Here is a 17,871-nt window from a genome sequence, read left to right on the forward strand (position 1 = left end):
ATGAGGCTGAGTCAGCCAGGAAGTGATCACCCTGACCACACCAAGGGAGATCAGATCACTGGTTACGCCATCCTCAGATTTCAGCCCTGAAGGCCAGGAGACAACCAGGGGATAAGGGACATAGCCCGGGAGACCAGAAGAGGCAGATGACATTGTGTCAAATACCCTAGATCTTTCCCACTACTATGAAGACGTTAAGTTCTCCTTCTTCCTGTTCACTTGGGAACTAGCTTGGGAAGGAAGCATGGATGAAGAGGCTATTCTGAAAGACCAAGTGTTTTTACCCTGATGAGTGATTCTTTCCTAGTATGAGGCTTAAATCTTTGGAATGAATTACATTGAAACAGAATTACACATCTGATTAATTACATACATATTATATCCTTATATGTATTATACTTGGTTAATTATATACGTAATACATAAATATAAATAAATCATACATAAATAATCCGTAATATATATTTATGTTAACCAGAAGGTATGGATTTGGAAGCCAGAGTAGCTAAGAAATAACATATTTTAGGCTTATTTAACTTGGGTGTAAATATTTGACCTCACTATAACTTTCTCATATATAAAAAGAAGTATGTCTTAATTATAAAGCGTTTGGAAAATGAAAGTATCCATAATCACTAAGGTATTGTCATAGTCTACATTTTTGTGAATATTTTTCTAGTCTCATTTCAATATCTATGCACTTGTGTATTGAGCTGAAGCCTATGAAATGATTGTATTGGACTGTTTTTAGCTTATAAAATTGGCAATTTCATAGGGCCAACCTATATATTTGTTCTAGGTACACACACACACACACACACACAAATACACACACCCTTCTATTTTCTAGGTGCATATGCACTTAGGTAAAAATATATATACTTACAAAAATAGGATCATATTGTTTTGTAACACTTTTTGCAATTAACAACGTATTGTGAACATGTTTATACATCATTAAGTATGGTTCCATGAGGTCTTTTAAAATAATTACATGGCATTTCATAGTAAGAAGTACCACAATTTATTTAACAATTTCTATAGATATTTAAGTTTTCAAAAATTATTGATGTCAAGAAATGGCAATGCATACTTGTGAAATATTTGAACACAATTATTTCTGGTAAATATATATATATATATATGAAATGTAGAAAAACAATATATAAAGATATATTGGAAATATATAGAGTAAATATATGGAAATGACTTTGCTGGCAATAGATTTATAGTACTTTGAGGTTTTTGTTATGAAGTGTCAAATTGTCATCCAAAAATGTTATCAGTTTACATTCCCACAAACGTGATATGGGGATAAACTTTTGCATAATTGCCAATTTCCTAAATGGAGAATGATAACTTTTATTTTACTTATTTTATTTTTCATTTCTAGGGTTGTTTAATTGTTCATATGCGTAGTACTTTCATGTTTCTTTTGTCTTTATTTTAAAAAATAGTCTCATGCCCTTTGTTCTGTGCTGTACTCTTCACCGAACAGTAGGAGACTGAGCTCATAGTCTAACCTCTGGTCACCAATTTCCACTCTCACTCCATGGCAGGACTGCTAGACTCAGAACAAGTGTTTATGAATCTCCACTTCTTTGAGATCCATATTGAGTTGCCACGGAGTATTCTGGGCTTTTTCCTAAAATATTTCCCATAAAGATTACATGGGCAGTGTAGAAATGAAAGGATCTTGGTGATTCAGTAGATTTTCTCCATTTCACAAATGAGGATATTGACATTTTGACCATTCCAGTAATTTCTTCATGTCACAGATCACATGAGGTTAGGGTTTGGAGCTTCATAGTGCCAGGCTCCAGTCTTCTGGTCTGGTTGCATAACTTATCACCCCTCAGTTCTACTAGGGTTTCTGCTGCCTCTACCATAGACTAGATCTGTGCATTGGAACCATCAAAAGAACCAATGGCTAATAGCACTTCATCTAGTTTTTCTGCTCTGTTCTCTATTTCTGGTTTTTAACTTCCTTTTTTATGTCATTTCCTTCTTTAGAACTGATTAGCTTATGATGAAAAATTACAACACCTGTTTTACACAATATTTTCTTTGAAAATCTTATTGACTTAAGATGTATTTTTAGGGGCACCTACTGGCTCAGTTGGTTAAGGGTTCGATACTTGATTTTGGCTCAGGTCATAATCTTGAGTTGGGCTCTGTGCTCAGCAGGGGTCTGCTTGGGATTCTCTCTCCATCTACCCCTCTTCCTGCTCTCTCTCTCTCTGTAATATACATATTTTCTCTCTCTCAAATAAATCTTAAAATGTGTTTTTAAGTGCTGTGTTCTGCTTGTCCTCTTCAAACACCTCCCTTACCTCTAAAACTTGGCGGTATAGCCAAGAGGAGAATCTAATCAGTATATTCAAATGTTTGATGCTAATTGGAATCAGCCAGAATGGTATCTTCAAAAGGAAAAAAGGTCATGAAATTAGTCTTTATTTAGTGCCAACTGTGTGTTAGATTCTGCTTTTATATTTTATCTCATTTACTTCTCAGAGAAATGTCATGTGATTTTTAAAGATTGTACCCATCGTACAAGCTAAATGAAGTTGTCACCAGTTCAGGGCCACTTCCTTAGAAACCCAAGTGAGTCTGCATTTGAAAAACATGCTTTTCTGTTTTGCTAGGACTGGTGTGGCAAAGCAAGATGTCCACTCTTACTCTTTCTGTAAACCGAATTCCCTGTGATCCTCTAATAACAGGTCATAATCAGCACCCATACACAATAAAAAAGGAAGCTTAGACACATTGGATTGGAAGTTTACACCATGGCCCTTGTTGTTGCTTTGAATCTTTTCTTATGGGCAAGAATGTCTCCTGAGTTAAGAAGATTATTCATGACCCCATTTAGGAAATAGGGCATCTCATCTGTTCATCATCAGTGTTGAGAAGTATGTTGTGGTTTTCAATACAGCTGTCTAGCAATTTATCTTTGATACTGAAAGAAATACCATGTCCATTAATCCATGGGCAGATGTCTACTGAGCTTGTTTTCATATCATCTGACAGCTGACCAAAGGCATAACTGTGTGTGTTGAGGGATGTTAGATGGGTGGGAGATCTAGATAGCACTAGCTCAGAGTTCATGAGCATTTTAAGAATCCTGCAGGAGGAGATAGAAGAAGAAAAAGAGAGGGAGGGAGAAGGAGAGATGTTATTTTAGTGGCCTTGTAAATGCTTTGAACAAATAGTATCAGTGTTTTGCCAAGGGAGTAGATCAAAGATAAACTTGTTAGTTCTAACTCATTTCTGTCTGCCAGTAGCTGTCCTTTGCTGAAGGCTTAGGAGGGAAAGTGTCAGTAATTCTAGGGAGAAGCCTATGCTATCAACACCTCTGTAAGTAAGCAAATCTTACATCTCTGGTCTGGTCCATGGTGACATACACAGGTTCTGAATAGCTTGATGTTTGCGTGTGTCTGTTTTTGAATTAAACATATTTTATTGATATTGAGTCACCAAGAGCAGTGCAGTGGAATTATCAGAAAGAGTCATGACTTGCTGTGTCAACAGCTTTGAGTGCCACCCCCCAGGGTGCTTAGTTGAGATGTAGGTGGCATTCAGTCAGGAATCTCCAAGCTGGAGTGCCTTGAGTGCCAAGTTTGTGTGGAATTTTGGTCTTGAAATCCTATTCCATGTATCAGAGCTCATCTGCAGAAAAAAACCAGTGGCATTGGCTCAGATATAGTCTAATGTTTTTGAGCAATGACAATAAAAATGTGCTACTGGCTGGTAAAGCATTAGAGACCCAATAACATCAATATTTATGCTAATGTAATTTTGAGACCAATTTTACTCAATATGATGAAGTCATTAGAAAAGGGATATTGATTCCTTGACATTTTGTCCAAGGGAATTTTTCTGAGGTAAGTATCATCTACAAATTCTTGAACTTATAACTCATCATGGCCTTAATACTCATACCCTAAGGAAGAACATTAATGTTTCATGATTATCCAATGAACAGCTTCTGGTATTAATAGCTATAGTTTCTATCTTTTCATACTTTAATCCTCTCCATTAAGGTATATACATATATATTGAAAAATACATGTATTTACACATTTATAAATGTTTATGTACTTCTGTATATTTTATACTCAGTGGCAAATAGAAGTTGATGAAATGCTTCAATGCCGTCCTCCATTCCCATGGAAGGGAAACTAGCAGACTGCTGACACTTCCTCTGGAGGCTCTTCTGAGTATGTATTTGAGATGACTTCTTGAAGCATCATATGGAGAATATCTGGTGACACAAAATAGGTCAAATAGCCTGATCTTGTGACATTAACTGCCAGCCAGAGACCTCAAAAAAGTCTGAGGGCTGAAAAGATCTAGGGACTCATTTATTGTTTTATTGTTGTTGTTGTTTTGCCACATACAGCTCACCTTTTCTGAGTTGCCCAGTTATCATTTATAAGTGTGGTGTGCCCCACTGAGGGGGTAGCCATCATGGCAGCACCCTTGCAAAATCTGGAGACCCAGAGTTCTGAAAGGCTAACAAGAGAACAGTCCAGAAATCCCTGGAGCTTGTGGAGACATAAGCTTTTGTTAAGATGGCTCTGTGTGTGTGTGTGTGTGTGTGTGTGTGTGCATGTGCGTGCGCATGCTCATGAGGGGAAGGCGGTCTCTTCTCTCTGTGAAGACATAAACCAGAACTACTCACTACTTAATCCTTCGTTATATCTTGTTTTTTACATGAAAATTTCAAATTGAGGACAGGGTTAGAAGGAGGGGGAATTGTAGTCATCACTAGATCAAGATACGTGTTCTGCGTTTATTGCCCACCTAGAATTGGGGAGCACAGAAGGAGAGGCCCTGAGAGAAGACCTGAATTATTTTTGTGGTGCTGCCATCATAGAGTACCACGGACCCGGTGACTTAAGCAACAGAAATTTATTTTCTCACGACTTCTAGGGGCTACTGGTCCAAGATCAAGGTGTCAACAGGTGTAGAGTCTTCAGGAAGCCTCTCTCCTTGGCTTGGTCTATTTTCTGTGTCTGAATCTCCCCTTAGTGTAATGACATCAGTTGTTTTGGATTAGGGACCACCACATGATCTCATTTTACCTTAATTACCTCTTTAAAGGTCTCACCTCCAAATATAGTCACATTCTGATGTCCTGGTGGTTAGGGCTTCAATTTATGAATTTTGGGAGACATAATTCAGGCATACCAATGACTGGTTTTGTATTTAAACAGTCACTATTACCAGATATGCTGACTAGAGATGAGAATATTTCCATCTCTTATTCACTAGGAACATAGATATGACTCTAATTGCAGATGGTGTGGGTAATTAGAGGGGCGCAATTAGATGCCCCACGTTAAGCCTAAGGTTCCCACTCAGAGCCCCAGGCTAGCCTTGTCATGAATTCTCTATGGTCTGCATGTCTTCTGGAAGAAGGTGGAATGTCTTTATCAACCATGAGGCCTACGGACAGCTTATTAATAACTGAGCTCATCTCACCTCCCACACCCAGCCCTTGATAAAACTACACTGTCTGTGAGATCCTCTGTAGGAGAGAAGGTACTCTGTCCTAGATGAGCTTGAGCAGCACAGATGCTTTCACAGATCAATGTTTATCTATAAGCTCCTGTTTGAGTTGTACCTCATCAAATCTCACCTATTCTCTTCCTCCATATGTTATTTTCTTTTTCTATTTTTTTTTTAAAGATTTCATTTATTTATTCACGAGAGAGACAGAGACACAGCAGAGGGAGAAGCAGGCTCCACGCGGGGAGCCCCATGTGAGACTCGATCTTGGGTCTCCAGGATCAGGCGCTGGGCTGACGGTGGTGCTAAACTGCTGAGCCACCCGGGCTGCCCTCCATATGTATTTTCATATGTATTTTGTTCTTACTTCCAAAATTCGAGAGGAGGGACTGCTTTCTGCCAAAGGACCTGGTATTGCCAGATGTAGGGAGAATATAAAAGACCATTAAGCTTCTGGCTCTTGACTCTAACTCTGGATTTTTTTAAAAAGGGGCTTAGCAAAATGAGTTATGGTATGATTCTCCTAAGTAGTATGGGATCCCCTGGGCAGAGGTTCTGAACCTCAGCACTACAGACACCTTGAGCTGGCTAATTCTCCGTTGTGAGGACAGGCCTACATGTTGGAAGTTTGGCAGCATCCCTGGTCCCTACGCACTGGATGCCAGTAGCAATGCTCCCTGCCCCGAGTTGTGACAAGGCACAAATATTTCCATATATTGCCTAACGTCTGCTGGGAGAAGAACAAAATTGTCCTTAGTGAGAAGAACTGTTCTAGTACATTATAAAAATGTTTTAGATCTAACCACCTGGAATATATCTACTTTCAAAATAAATTATCTTTTCTGTCAATGTGAGTTCAAAACCTGTGTGCTTTGCTAACTGCCAGGATGCTTTGGATGTTGTATCCCACCACGCTGCAGTTCACGTGCATGTCAGTTTGATATCTCTCTTCCTTTAGCCACTCCTTAGCTATAAAAATGCCCAACACCTGTGATGGCTTAGGGCAGGGAGATAATAAATATTATTTTCTTTTCCCTCTTCATCTTTTCTTTCCTTTTCATAGTAATTCCTTAGATTGCAATAGATTTTTCTAGCTTACTGGTAATTATGTAATTCTTGCCTTCTTGGCTTTGAATTAATTACGTGTTCAGAAATCCTGGGGATTGACTTTGACTTTTTCTCACTCTTCTTAAAAACCTTGGTAAGGTCAAATTGACTTGAAAACCTGATTTATTCTTTTCCCTCAGAGTCTTGCTCAGTGTTAAGTGTGGGTTATAAAATGGTATCTTCAGTATGATCTCATTTTTGCCTACATACTATGTACCACACATGCGCTAATATGTGTACGCAGAATACAGTCTGGACAGATATATTCCAAAGTATACTTTTACCCTAAATGGGACTGTTAGTGATTTTTTATTTCTTCTTTTTGCTCATTTATATTTTCTGATTTTTTTCTATAATAAGCACCTGTTGCTTATGTAATAAAAAGGAAAAAAAATTGTCTTAAGAAGCCATTCTCAAGCTTCCAGTAAAGTCAGAGCAAGATCTGACACTGGTCTACTGGGGTTGTTAATGGTAACAAGAGTTTTATTTGAAACGGCACTTATTTTTAGAAGACACTGGGGCTACTGAGTCACCCATCATATTTTAGGGGAAAGGATGAAACAAGAAACCCCAAAAGAACAGGTGAAGATTTGCTAGGCAGATTTCTGTCTTGTACTGAAAGTTTTTTGGGTCAAGATATATGTATGTGCATGAGCTCAGATGGAATTTTTCTGAGCTGAGTGGCTGAAATTAGCAGTGAGCTAAGGCTTAGCGAGTCATCCAGTGGAGGATGGCTAGTGCACCCTGGGACTTGGTAGACTGAAAAGATGTCCAGTAAGCACACGGTGTTCCTAGAGCATGCCGGGCAGGTCTGTATCCAAGTGGCTCAACAATACCAAGCACTTCCCAAAGCTCCTACCCGTTGCCGAGCTGGCTTACAAGCCATAAGAGCCTCTAGGCCATCATGAATCACAGCTCATGGACAGGCTTATTATGCTCAATTAAAGCATGCCAGTAATCGAAGTTACATCCTTGCTGGTTACCGTGTGTTTTAGAAACCAAAGTTAGCTTTGCTCAGGGAAACACTATTATGCTGGACTGAGCACATACCTCTCCCTCATTATCCTGTGCACAACAAGGTGCTGTTATGGGTGGCTGGCTTCTCCTGATTGCAGAGTTTGTGAGCATGGTGGGGAGGAAGGAGGTAAGCGGATGCAGCGGTTTAACTTTGAGTGCACAGTTTGATCAAGAGTGTTTAGCACCATGGTTGGATAATTTAGAAGAAAGAGCACAGGCTTGGGAGATAGACTAACCAGATTCTGCTTTAATTTCCGTCACAGATTTTGTATCAACTTCTTGGAGTCTCCACTCCCTCACCTATAAAATGGGCACAACGCGTATTTCCTCTTAGATTTATTTGAGGATAAGTGGAACACATGTAAGTTACCGTGTGGTAATAGAGCAGATGTTCAATATTCCTTCCCCTCTAGTCAGTTTTTCAGGTTTGTTGCTGGCAATTGGCATAGATCAGGGGTTCACAGGCTTTTTCTGTAGAGAGACAGATAGTAAATATTTTAGGTTTTGTGGCCCTAGAGGCAAAATTGAAGATATTACATATTTACATAATAAAGAAAAAACAAATTTCTACCAATTTCATAATAAAGAAAAAACAAATTTCTACCAATTTCATCAATTTCATCAATTAATTGATGAAATTCAAAATATAACATATTAGGGTAAAGTTTTTATACTATAGATCCACCAGTGAAAAGGAAGATTCTTTTTCTGGGGAGACAGCATTTCATTTAACTAGGGTTCAAAATTTGTGTTCCCTATCATCAGATTGATAGCCAATGTGTATCTGTACAAGCCATGGGAATAACAAGCCATAAAAAGACAGGTAGGAAGCTGACTTTTGTCCACAGGCCTTAGGTTGCCAATCCCTGGTGTAGACTATTTATTGATGATGCCAATCTCTGCTTATACTCTGACCCAGCCACTCATGATGAGGAAATAATTTGAAACCATAACTGATATATAAACAACCATTAGGAGGCACAATCTGGAAAGGAGGATGAAATGGTTCAATCTTTAAATAAACAGGCTTTTGGAAGCTGAAAGAGTCCTTAGTCTTCTTGATCAAGTCGTCCTCTAAAGAGTATCTCCTTTTGTGGCTGAAATCTGGAAAGCAGTAGGGAGGAATTATCAGGCCACATAAACTGACCACCTACACAGACAGATCAAGCAAGTGAAAGCTCACAGAAACAGTTACTCAAATAAGTTCTTTTTGCTTTCCATCCAATAAGAAATGGACATGTCTGCTTATAGTGAGAGCATTGCTAAAGAAGGGATTAAAATTTGACGCATAAAACCCTAGAAGGTCCCTTATTGCTACTCTTCCACTGACCTGGATGACCAGTTAGCACACAGATGTGAGTCCACAGCAGACAGGTGGATAAGCAGGCAGTGCTTTACAGGCCTGGCTGTAGGGGGTTCCCAACACTGAATCCTACTCCACCTATAGGGGGCGGTTCGGGGGGGGGCTTCAGTAGCATAAATGAGATGCCTTAAGTAATTTCTGGTATATGTCAGTGAGTGTGTATTGGCATAAAATCAAGTAAAAATGCTTTACTAAGGATTAAACAATTCTAAAGAAAAAAAAGTCAATATTCCATCCAGAATCCTGACCTCCACATTGAGAAAGCATGGCAAGCAGGTCACACTGTGGCTTCAGCTGCTCTGGACTTCACAGCAGTACCTGAATGGCTATGACGGAAGCCTGGACAAACCACAAAGGTATTTAGGGGTTCCTGAGCGCAGGGCTTTGATAAAGCTGCTGGGGCAGCTCAGCAGATTTTACAGGGAAACACAAATGATTAATTCTCAAGTAGGAAGAGGTAATCTAGATTTTGATGCACGTGTTTTTAAAATTCCAGATTTGTCTTTTTAGAATGTTGATCATTTGGCAAGAGATTCACTTGAGGAGAGCAATGGGAAACAACCTGAGTACATAAATAAGCATTGCAATCTTATCAGATTCAGGTTTACCTATTAAATTGCCCATAAATGCTTTGATGGAAACCGGTACAAAAGAATATTCTTGGGCATATTCTTCACACAAAGGGAACACATTTTAGTGAAAAGCTAATATACAGTGGAATTAGAAGGGATCAAGGTGGGCATTAAGGTGAAGCAACATGGCAAAACACCTCTGATAACTGAATTGCCAACAGATGGGGCATCTGGGTGACTCAGTGGTTGAGTGTCCGCCTTTGCCTCAGGTTGTGATCCTAGGGCCTGGGATCGAGTCCTGCATCAGGGTCCTGCAGGGAGCCTGCTTCTCCCTCTGCCTGTGTCTCTGCCTCTCTCTCTGTGTCTCTCATGAATAAATAAGTAAAACTTTTAAAAAAATGAATTGGGAATGAAGTGGTATGTGTGTATGTTTATATATATAAAATTATATATAATTTATATAATATTTATATAAATATATAATAATATAATATTAATATATAATAGTTTATATATTTATATAATATAATTTATATGATATTTATAAATATATATAAATATATACATATAGTGGGATATTACTCAGCTATCAAAAAGAATGAGATATTGCCATTTGCAATGATGGAACTTGAGGGCATTATGCTAAGAGAATTAAGTCAGTCAGAGAAAGACAAATACCATATGATTTCAGTCATGTGGAATTTAGGAAACAAAACAGATGAACATAGGGGAAGGGAAGGAAAAAATAAGATAAAAACAGGTAAGGAGGCTAACCATAAGATACGCTGAACTCTAGGGAACAAACTGAGGGTCGCTGGATGGGAGGGAGGTAGGGGACGGGGTAACTGGGTGGTACGCATTAAGAAGGGTGCGTGATGTAATGAGCACTGGGTGTTATATGCAACTAATGAATCACTAAATTCTACCCCTGAAACTAATAACATTCTATATATTAACTAAATTGAATTTAAATAAAACATTTTTTTAAAAAGAAAAAAAAAAAGAAGAAAGGATCCAAGTAGGAAAGCTAGCTACTTACTATTTATGTGAGAGAAAAGCACTTAATTTGAAGTCCACTAAAAGCTTGTGGGTATTACCAGAGATTGCCATGCTGGTGGTGATAAAGCTTTTTAGGGCAATATTTTTAAAATTTAAGGTAGTCGAATTGAGAAAGTGCTTACCACTTCTTGTAATTAACTTCTGTTTGGAAAAATAGCTGTTTTGGAGGCATAAATATTTTTAAACGTATTATTTTAGCTGAGTAGTAATTTTCAGCCAGAGAGTAGTTAGCAAATGAGCTTTAGTGCCCAGTTTAAAGAATATTTCTTCTCTGAGCTGAGGCATATATATCTTTTTTTCATTTGCGTATCAAGAGAACATAGAACAAATGCATTTTCTCTTTGCTTATCGAAGAAATTGGGATAAACAACACAATTTTCTTAAGGAAAAATGTCAAAAAGAAATACTGACATATACTTCCAAGCAAAATTTATTAGACGTCTATTCAAGAAAAACACAATGACCTTCGCTTGTAAGAATTCAAAGTCGATGACCTGAAAGCCAGGTATGAATATTTTTCCTTTTAAAATCAGATACAGAGAGTAGAAACAGTAATTTTTCTTAAATATGACAGGCAACAGATATTGAAATCTTTTCTCATAAATGGCATCAAAGATAATTATTCATTTATCAGCAAAGCTGCATGCAGTTGACTTAATTTCAAATCCAAAGCCTTTAAAATATAAAGCTGGTTGTGAACTTGACAGTTATCAAGGTAGGCTACTCAAAGATGTTTCTTTACTTTCTTACTAATGAAACTCCTCTGTAATCAGTACATTTCAGTTTGGCTGCTAAGATCTTTTAAATTCATAAATTTTTGCATAAATGCTCTTACAGAATCACACAATCAAGGCGTGCTTGTGATCTGTGAGATAGGTAACGGATAATCTGTTGGAAAGTGTGTTAGCTTAGTTTAAAGTGAAAGATAGAGACCAAATTAGGAAATTCCCATTTTCTCGACAACTAAATAGTCTGTACAAAAAAAAAAAGCAAACATATGTACAAAATTCTAGAGTCTACGTACATTGTGAAAAGATCAATCACTGTCCACAGAAGAAATGCCATAAAAAGTTTTATCTATAAGGTGCTCAAGATCCAAATATGAATAGTTCTTATGCAAAGTCATAAGAAATACAAAGCTAGTTCTCAAGGTATGTGTAATTCAGGCACTGGTAGCGACATTAAATCTTTCAGGTCCCAAAGCCATTTTGTAAATTCCTACTTCAGGGCGGAAAATATAACCTGAATGATTTAACATTACTTCTAAAGAGTGCCTCATGTATTCCGAGGAAATATTTCACACACACCAGGAAAATCAGGCTCAACATATTCCTGTCCTCAAACATAGCCAGGATTCTGAGTTCCATAGAAGAAAAATAACTATCATAGTAAAAATAATTGTATTGATCATAATCCTTGCTAAAACCAGCCCTAATGCTTGTAATGCATCTGAAGTACTCTATTTCTAGAAAATAATGTGTGGGATTCCTTTCCATCTCCATAAGACGTACAACACACCATATGGATTGTCTGTTCTCATACAATCTCACATGTATATGTGTGCACACAGTGAAAGATTACCTATGAATATTGCTTACAGATACTTTCAAGTGTCTACGTTAGAATAATTCTTTGCACCTCTCACTAACACTGCTTTCATTAAAATTTTACCAGATAAATAAAACACTAAGGGCTCATTGTTCATGATGCTGATTATTACATTTTAATATAAAATAGCAATGCAACTTTACAACACAGTAGGTTTTTTTTGCTTTGTTTTGTTTTTTTTTGTAGCCTAGCTAAACTTCTTAAATTCTCATGATTATTACCAAAGGCTCTTATTCACTTACGGTTTGCACTTCTAAAAAGTACAGAGGAAAAAAAAAAAACGGCAGGAAAAGACTCCTATTTGAGAACTCACATTCAATCAACAAAATCACACTCATCCGAATTACCTTTCCTACTCTTGCTTTAGATTTTGTAATCACTGTGCGTATTACAATATATAAGTGCAGGCAAACGATATAGCCGAAGTACAGTTTTCATGTCGTGTAAACCAGGACACTAGGCAAACTCGTGAAAGGAAAATATACTGCCAAGCTAAGAAAGTGAAAATGCAAATCACAGCATGTAGTGATAAACAATCTCTGGTTGCCTGAGGGGAGGACGTCTTTCAAAGTGGACTAGAAAGATCCTTGAGACATTCCCTTTTTTTTTTATTTGCGTCAAATACTTAACCCTTTCTAATGATAATGATTTTTCTTTCTGATCTCGCATATTGACTTTCCAAAGTTTAGAGCAGAAATTGGGATGATGCCCTTTCGCGCAGAAGCAAGTCTGCCAGCCTCCCAGGACTCAGCAGCTGGTGGTCCTTTTGCCGGTGGCTCGGCGGCAGGTAGAGATGGTGACGGTGGGTGACTTCTGCTGGAAACTGGAAGGCAGGACGGGCCTGGGAGGGAGGCCCCAGGGGAGCTTTCAGGCAGGGTTATGCAGATGTGGTGCTGAAAGGCGGCAGAAAAAGGAGGGAGAGTGATTCACAGCCTCTTGACATAGTTACCGGGAAAAGTACCAAAGAATTTGGTTCTTCTTGACGTTCCTGAAAATAGAAGCAATAAGTGAAATGAACAACGATGAAATATCAGTTTCTATATGAGGCCTTGAAAATGCTTCGCCTTCAAGCCTTTACTAAGAAAGTAAGCCCTGCAGGGTTTGGGAAAGGAAGAAAACTCACTTTAGGACCATAGGAAGACCAAGTGAGCAGTTTTATGGGGACACGCTGATGCCTCGGTTGCCTCTCAAGCTCATACACTGCACTCCCGTCACACAACCAGGCTAAACAGAGGAGCTCAGCCTCTCAGCCTGAAGGGAAAGACCATCCTGCTGGAGGAGGTGGGTTTTTAATGTAATGTTATTAAGTGTCATGATGCTCCATCACCATGGGTGCTAGACAAGAGTGAGGAGTGGAAAAACACTTGGGAAGTGACATTCTCAAGTTTAAGCTAAATAAAGTCGAGGCTGGTGGTGTGATGGGATGTATTAGAAGAGCACAACACGAGGCTGGGTTTGGTGAGCAAGGGGTCTTTCACCCCTCTTCAACAGGGTGCAACGCTGATGGCATCATTGGGGACACTGTCACTATCCAGTTTTATTATGTCATGGAAGATCACGCTGAACGTTCCTTCATTCATTCACAGTCAGCACTGCCCGAGTCCTTGATAAAATATGAAAATTTACAAAATCACTAAAGAAAAGAAAAAAGAAAAAAAAAGAAAAAAAAAAGGCCAAGAACTGTTTGTGGAGAGGGGTTCATCAACAAGCATGCTTTTTAACAGAGGTGTGAAACCAAAGGCACAAGTGGCCACCATCATGATTGCCTTTGGTCTCAGATAACACAACTCCTCTGAAACTTTTAATAAAGGTTGGTGTGCTGAATTCTTCCCAAGGATTTCCGGCTCAGATAGTGAGAGGACAGTTCCAGTTCTCATTTATGTTCTGGAACTTACTGTCTTGGTTTGATCGACTTTTCTTTTTTCCTGTGTAGGTTAGCCATTTACTATTCTTCTAAAAAGGGGAGTTAATGTGAACAGAAGCAGAGGCTCGTGGCTGCAAATGTGTGACCTCTGTTCTTGTATTATTTTCCTCCCTGATTGTCTAGAGAAAGCCTTCATGCTTTCCTGTCTTGTCTCCTCTATGCTCCTGTGCCTTTATTTCTTTGTTACCTCTTTTCTTGTGTGTATCATTGTATAATGCTCTTGTCTACAAATGTTTTCTCAGAAGAGCTCTAGTCTTCTTTAAAAAAAAAGATTTATTTATTTATTTGGAAAGAGAGAGAGAGAAGTGGGGGGAGAGATAGTATGTGCACAAGTAGGGGGAAGGGGAGAGAGAAAGAGAAAGAGAGAGAGAGAGAGAGAGAGAGAGAGAGAGAGAGAATCTCAAGCAAAGTCCCCACTGAGCATGGAGCCCAATGTGGGGCTTGATCTCATGACCTAGTGGAAATCAAGAGTCAGCTGCTCAACTAACTGAGCCACCCGGATGCCCCTCTAATTTTCTCTTAAGCTGGTAAGAATGGGATTATCTGTTAAGTGGGAAGAATGAAACTTGTCTCTTTTAACAAAAATTAAAATGAAGGTGAATTATTGAACTTTCAAGGGTCTTTAACATCAGACCTAATGAGCAGATGAATTGCTGACTTCATCTTATGTTCTCCAATTAGATCCTCACTGCTGACAGCTAACATTGCCCACTGAACAGTGTTAATATTTCTTATCTAGGAAGCATTGTGGTTATGGTTCTTAGATCTTCATCTTTCCTGGTTGGTGGTACTCAAAGAAAATTTCTTCTCTCAGTTGAATTGGAGATAAAACTAGCAGAAAATCACATATACCTGAAGCAGTAAATAATAAACCATATTAAAATGCAGTGCTGGGGTGCCTTGGTGGCTCAGTTGGTTAGGTGTCCGATTCTTGATCTCAGCTCAGGTCTTGATCTCAGGGTTATGAGTTCAAGCCCTGTGTTGGGCTCCATGCCCAAGGTAAGAAAACATGCAAGATAATGTTGCCTTGGGATTACATAGTGCATATGTAATGCGTGAAAGATCAGAGGCATCATGACATCAAAGAAAGCTTAACTATCACCAGTGAGCAAACACAAACAAATTATAAAATGGTCAAAGGCGTCTGAAAAGAAGAGTCCACATACCCACAAACCATCCATCGTCACACTTCTCCATCACATCAATGACATCACTTTCTCTGAGCTCCAGCTCATCTTCATTCCTAGGAGTATAGTTATACAGAGCCTGAAACCTTAAACAGGACAAATGGATGTGTTTAAAGACAAATCTTTACACCCTTGTGAAACTATAGAAGATTGTACATAGTCGTTTTACTTTTAACATTCCTATTCTTATTAACATGTGAAATTAGATAGTGTAAGTCTTTGGTAAACATGTAAAGTAAATAGAAATATTTGGATTTTCATGGGACTTAGACCACTCTGTAGCATTTCAAAACTACAGTGAGGGATATTTGTCGAAGATTACAATATGCACAAGTTGGATTAAAACATTTTGACATTTATAAATCGGACCTGTATTCCAATTGTCTAGTCATAGATATCACAAGGACATTAAATAATAGTGCAGAATATAAAAGAAGTGATGTGTGCATTATTCAGTGATGTAAAAACAAGAGAGGATTATTGTTTTAGTTGGCTATAATCAAAAGCAAATAACTGCAATTTCCAAGTTGAATTTTCAAGTGGTTCTAAACGGAGATGTACAAACTATCGCAGACATATCTTCTAAATTGCTATGTGGGGTTTACTTTAAAAGAAAAGGTTATTTTTTTCACCAACAGGAATTCTTTAAAGCAGTTTAGTTTCGTAGTTTGAATCAGTATTTTGTAAGGATTTAGAATTTGAAAATCTGATGTAATGCACCTATGAAGTCAAGCAGATATATTCTGTGCTCAGCGATCACTGAGTCAGTATCAAACAGTGGATTATGGATATGTTTCTTTTTAAAATGGGTCCTGGAACAATTGTGTTTGATGTTGAAACATTTCCTTGAAATAATTTTATATAAAAAAGAATTACTGGTAGGACGCTACCACTTTCCTTTCTCTGTCTGAATTCTCTGCCTGAATGCAAGCCTTTATTTTGCTAACATTTATCAGTTAAATTAAATTTGCAGTAATAAAATAGTATGTATTTTAAGGCATATTAACACGGATTGGCATTTTGGAAAATGAAAGCACAAATTCTAGCAGCTCAGCAGTTCATGAAATATTTGATACACAGAAAACTTCATATTACTAGGAAAATACTACCAATATCTTGAGGGGGATTTAAAAAAATTCAGTGAATTTGTTTTTGCTGTCTCTTATAATAGTTATGTAATTCTGCCAATATAGATAATTAGAACCACATTTCAGGGCACTTTGGATTTTTAAAGTCAAGTTTAGAAAGCAGATAATACTGAATAATGTTGGAACAAGAATGATTTATTTCTAATTACTTCATTCAGTCAGAAAATCACATTTTAGTGGAACAAAACTTTCCTATCATTTGAACTCAAACATGTCATAAATCAGGGACATGGCTCCATTGACAAAGTCCGTGGACTTTTTCAGATTGGCGGACCCAGATGAAATCGGCTTCTGGCAGGGGTAGCAGGTGGTGGTAGTTGTCTGGGAAAATGCTGGTAAGATGTGGTGCCTAACCTCATCTCCCAGAATACATCGTTTGACCTGGTTGGTACCAAACCCTAGAATCCCAATATTAGAGATTTCTTTCCCAGTTAATATTTTGTCCTAGAAAATCTTTTCTGCCACTTGTACTTTTGAAATTGGGCGTCTGATGTCTTCTGTTGAGAAAGGACAGAGAAAGGTAGCCAGGATCCCAGAGTAGTGGTAAAACAAAAACAAAAACAAAAACAAAAACAAAAACAAAAACAAACAAAAAACATTTCTCAATTTGAATGTTTGCACAGGGCCAGCCCTGATTGGAGTAGACAAATTATTTTGTTGGTTGCTTTTAGGATTTGATTTTTGAGGCTGCTTAGTTGAAGGGATGGTATTTTTGTATATTTATTTGGGGGAAAGTTGATTTCCCTTTTTCAATTTCATGTTTGAGGGAGACAGTCCTTCCTGGGCTGCTATTTCAATGGGTACACACTGAAGCTCTTACTTTGGGGAACACCGATTCCCTCTGAGCTTCTCAGGCTTCAGCCTTCCTTTCCTCAGGAACCTGGCCAACCCCATATGGAGAAAGGCCTATTTAAGGCCACCAAACCCCAGCTGCTTGAACAATCTCAAGGTCCCAAGAGCTAAGAAAAAACAAAATTGGCACAAACTCCTACTTCACTTTGGTATGATAAAAGCCAGGGTGCTTGTCAAAATTTACTTACCATTCGGGTTTAATTAGGCCGCACACACAAAAAAAATTGGGAGTTTCATGGAAACATAAACAAACTTTCCGGAAACCACCCTGACTCTGTTGGCTTTCAAAATCAGTGTTGCATGACAGGAAATGCAGCCGAATTACAATTAAAATGTTGTTTTGAAAGATGTGTTGGTGAGATGAATGATGGTGGTGGGATGCTTCAGAAAGAAATTTATCTTTTAAATAAGAAATGTTCAGCCAAGCTTGAAGCTTTCTCTATAAATTTGCAACTTTTCCTATAACACATTTTTTAATCCTGAGTTGCGGCAACATTATAACATGATGTTCCCATTTGCACTC

General features: G+C 38.1%; 1 protein-coding gene and 1 long non-coding RNA gene across 45 annotated transcripts in view; one reads left to right on the forward strand and one right to left on the reverse strand.

Annotated features, from left to right (window-relative positions):
* Positions 1 to 17,871, forward strand: part of LOC121489143 — a 56,253-nt gene that overhangs the window by 7,504 nt on the left and 30,878 nt on the right. Inside the window, exon 1 of one of the 2 annotated variants that reach the window (XR_005987283.1) lies at positions 4,118 to 4,217. The exons of the other annotated variant lie outside the window; for it this stretch is intronic. This is a non-coding gene — a long non-coding RNA (uncharacterized LOC121489143). Of the gene's footprint in view, positions 1 to 4,117; positions 4,218 to 17,871 lie in introns of those variants that run through there. 2 annotated transcript variants of the gene reach the window in all.
* SORBS2 (sorbin and SH3 domain containing 2) overlaps positions 11,042 to 17,871 on the reverse strand; it is a 215,651-nt gene continuing 208,821 nt past the window's right edge. For 40 of the 43 annotated variants that reach the window (XM_041751708.1, XM_041751704.1, XM_041751709.1 and 37 more), the window contains 2 exons: positions 15,328 to 15,434; positions 11,042 to 13,225 (listed from right to left, as the gene is read on the reverse strand). In XM_041751708.1, the coding sequence (XP_041607642.1) occupies positions 13,164 to 13,225; positions 15,328 to 15,434 (169 nt within the window). In that variant the 3' untranslated portion in view covers positions 11,042 to 13,163. The remainder of the gene's footprint in view (positions 13,226 to 15,327; positions 15,435 to 17,871) is intronic. The other 3 variants (XM_041751706.1, XM_041751738.1, XM_041751747.1) reach the window with 1 other exon arrangement.

Source organism: Vulpes lagopus, chromosome 4 (genome assembly GCF_018345385.1).
Source record: "Vulpes lagopus strain Blue_001 chromosome 4, ASM1834538v1, whole genome shotgun sequence".
Taxonomy (NCBI): Eukaryota; Metazoa; Chordata; class Mammalia; order Carnivora; family Canidae; genus Vulpes; species Vulpes lagopus.